This window comes from Pyrgilauda ruficollis, unplaced genomic scaffold (assembly GCF_017590135.1).
Source record: "Pyrgilauda ruficollis isolate IOZ18807 unplaced genomic scaffold, ASM1759013v1 scaffold2319, whole genome shotgun sequence".
NCBI lineage: Eukaryota > Metazoa > Chordata > Aves > Passeriformes > Passeridae > Pyrgilauda > Pyrgilauda ruficollis.
This window is the reverse complement of record NW_024522751.1, coordinates 2,255-2,792: the sequence shown is the minus strand read 5'-3', so window position 1 is coordinate 2,792 and position 538 is coordinate 2,255. Positions and strand designations below refer to the sequence as shown.

Genomic DNA, 538 nt, shown 5'->3' with positions numbered 1-538 from the left:
TCCCAGATCTTATCCTGGATCTCAGATTCCATCCCAGATCCCAAATCCGAGATCCCAAATCCCATGGATCCCAAATCCCAAACCCCAGATCCCAAATCCCAGATCCCAGGTCCCAATCCCAGATCCCAGGTCCCAATCCCAGATCCCAAACCCCAGATCCCAGTTCCCAAATCCCAGATCCCCGATCCGCCGGCACTCACGGCACAGTCGAAGCAGTTGAAGGACGAGTGGAAGTAAGGCCGCGTCCCCAGCCCGTACATTTTTATATCCCAAATCCCAAACCCCAGATCCCAATCCCAGATCCCAAATCCCATGGATCCCAGATCCCAAACCCTATGGATCCCAAATTCCAGATCCCAGATCCCAGACCCGCCGGCACTCACGGCACAGTCGAAGCAGTTGAAGGACGAGTGGAAGTAAGGCCGCGTCCCCAGCCCGTACATTTTTATAAACATTTCGGACATAAAGAGTCCCAAGAAAATGAATTCTGCATAGTCTGGGGGGGGGAGGGGCACGCACAGGTCAGGGGGGGCTGCTC

At 54.8% G+C, this 538-nt stretch overlaps 1 protein-coding gene across 1 annotated transcript in view; it reads right to left on the bottom strand.

The window, feature by feature from the left end:
• Positions 1 to 383: 383 nt before the first annotated feature.
• Positions 384 to 538, bottom strand: part of LOC121354649 (voltage-dependent P/Q-type calcium channel subunit alpha-1A-like) — a gene marked incomplete at its 3' end in the record, with an annotated part of 2,403 nt that continues 2,248 nt past the window's right edge. The window contains exon 3 of the mRNA XM_041469399.1: positions 384 to 496. Within this exon, the coding sequence (XP_041325333.1) occupies positions 384 to 496 (113 nt within the window). The remainder of the gene's footprint in view (positions 497 to 538) is intronic.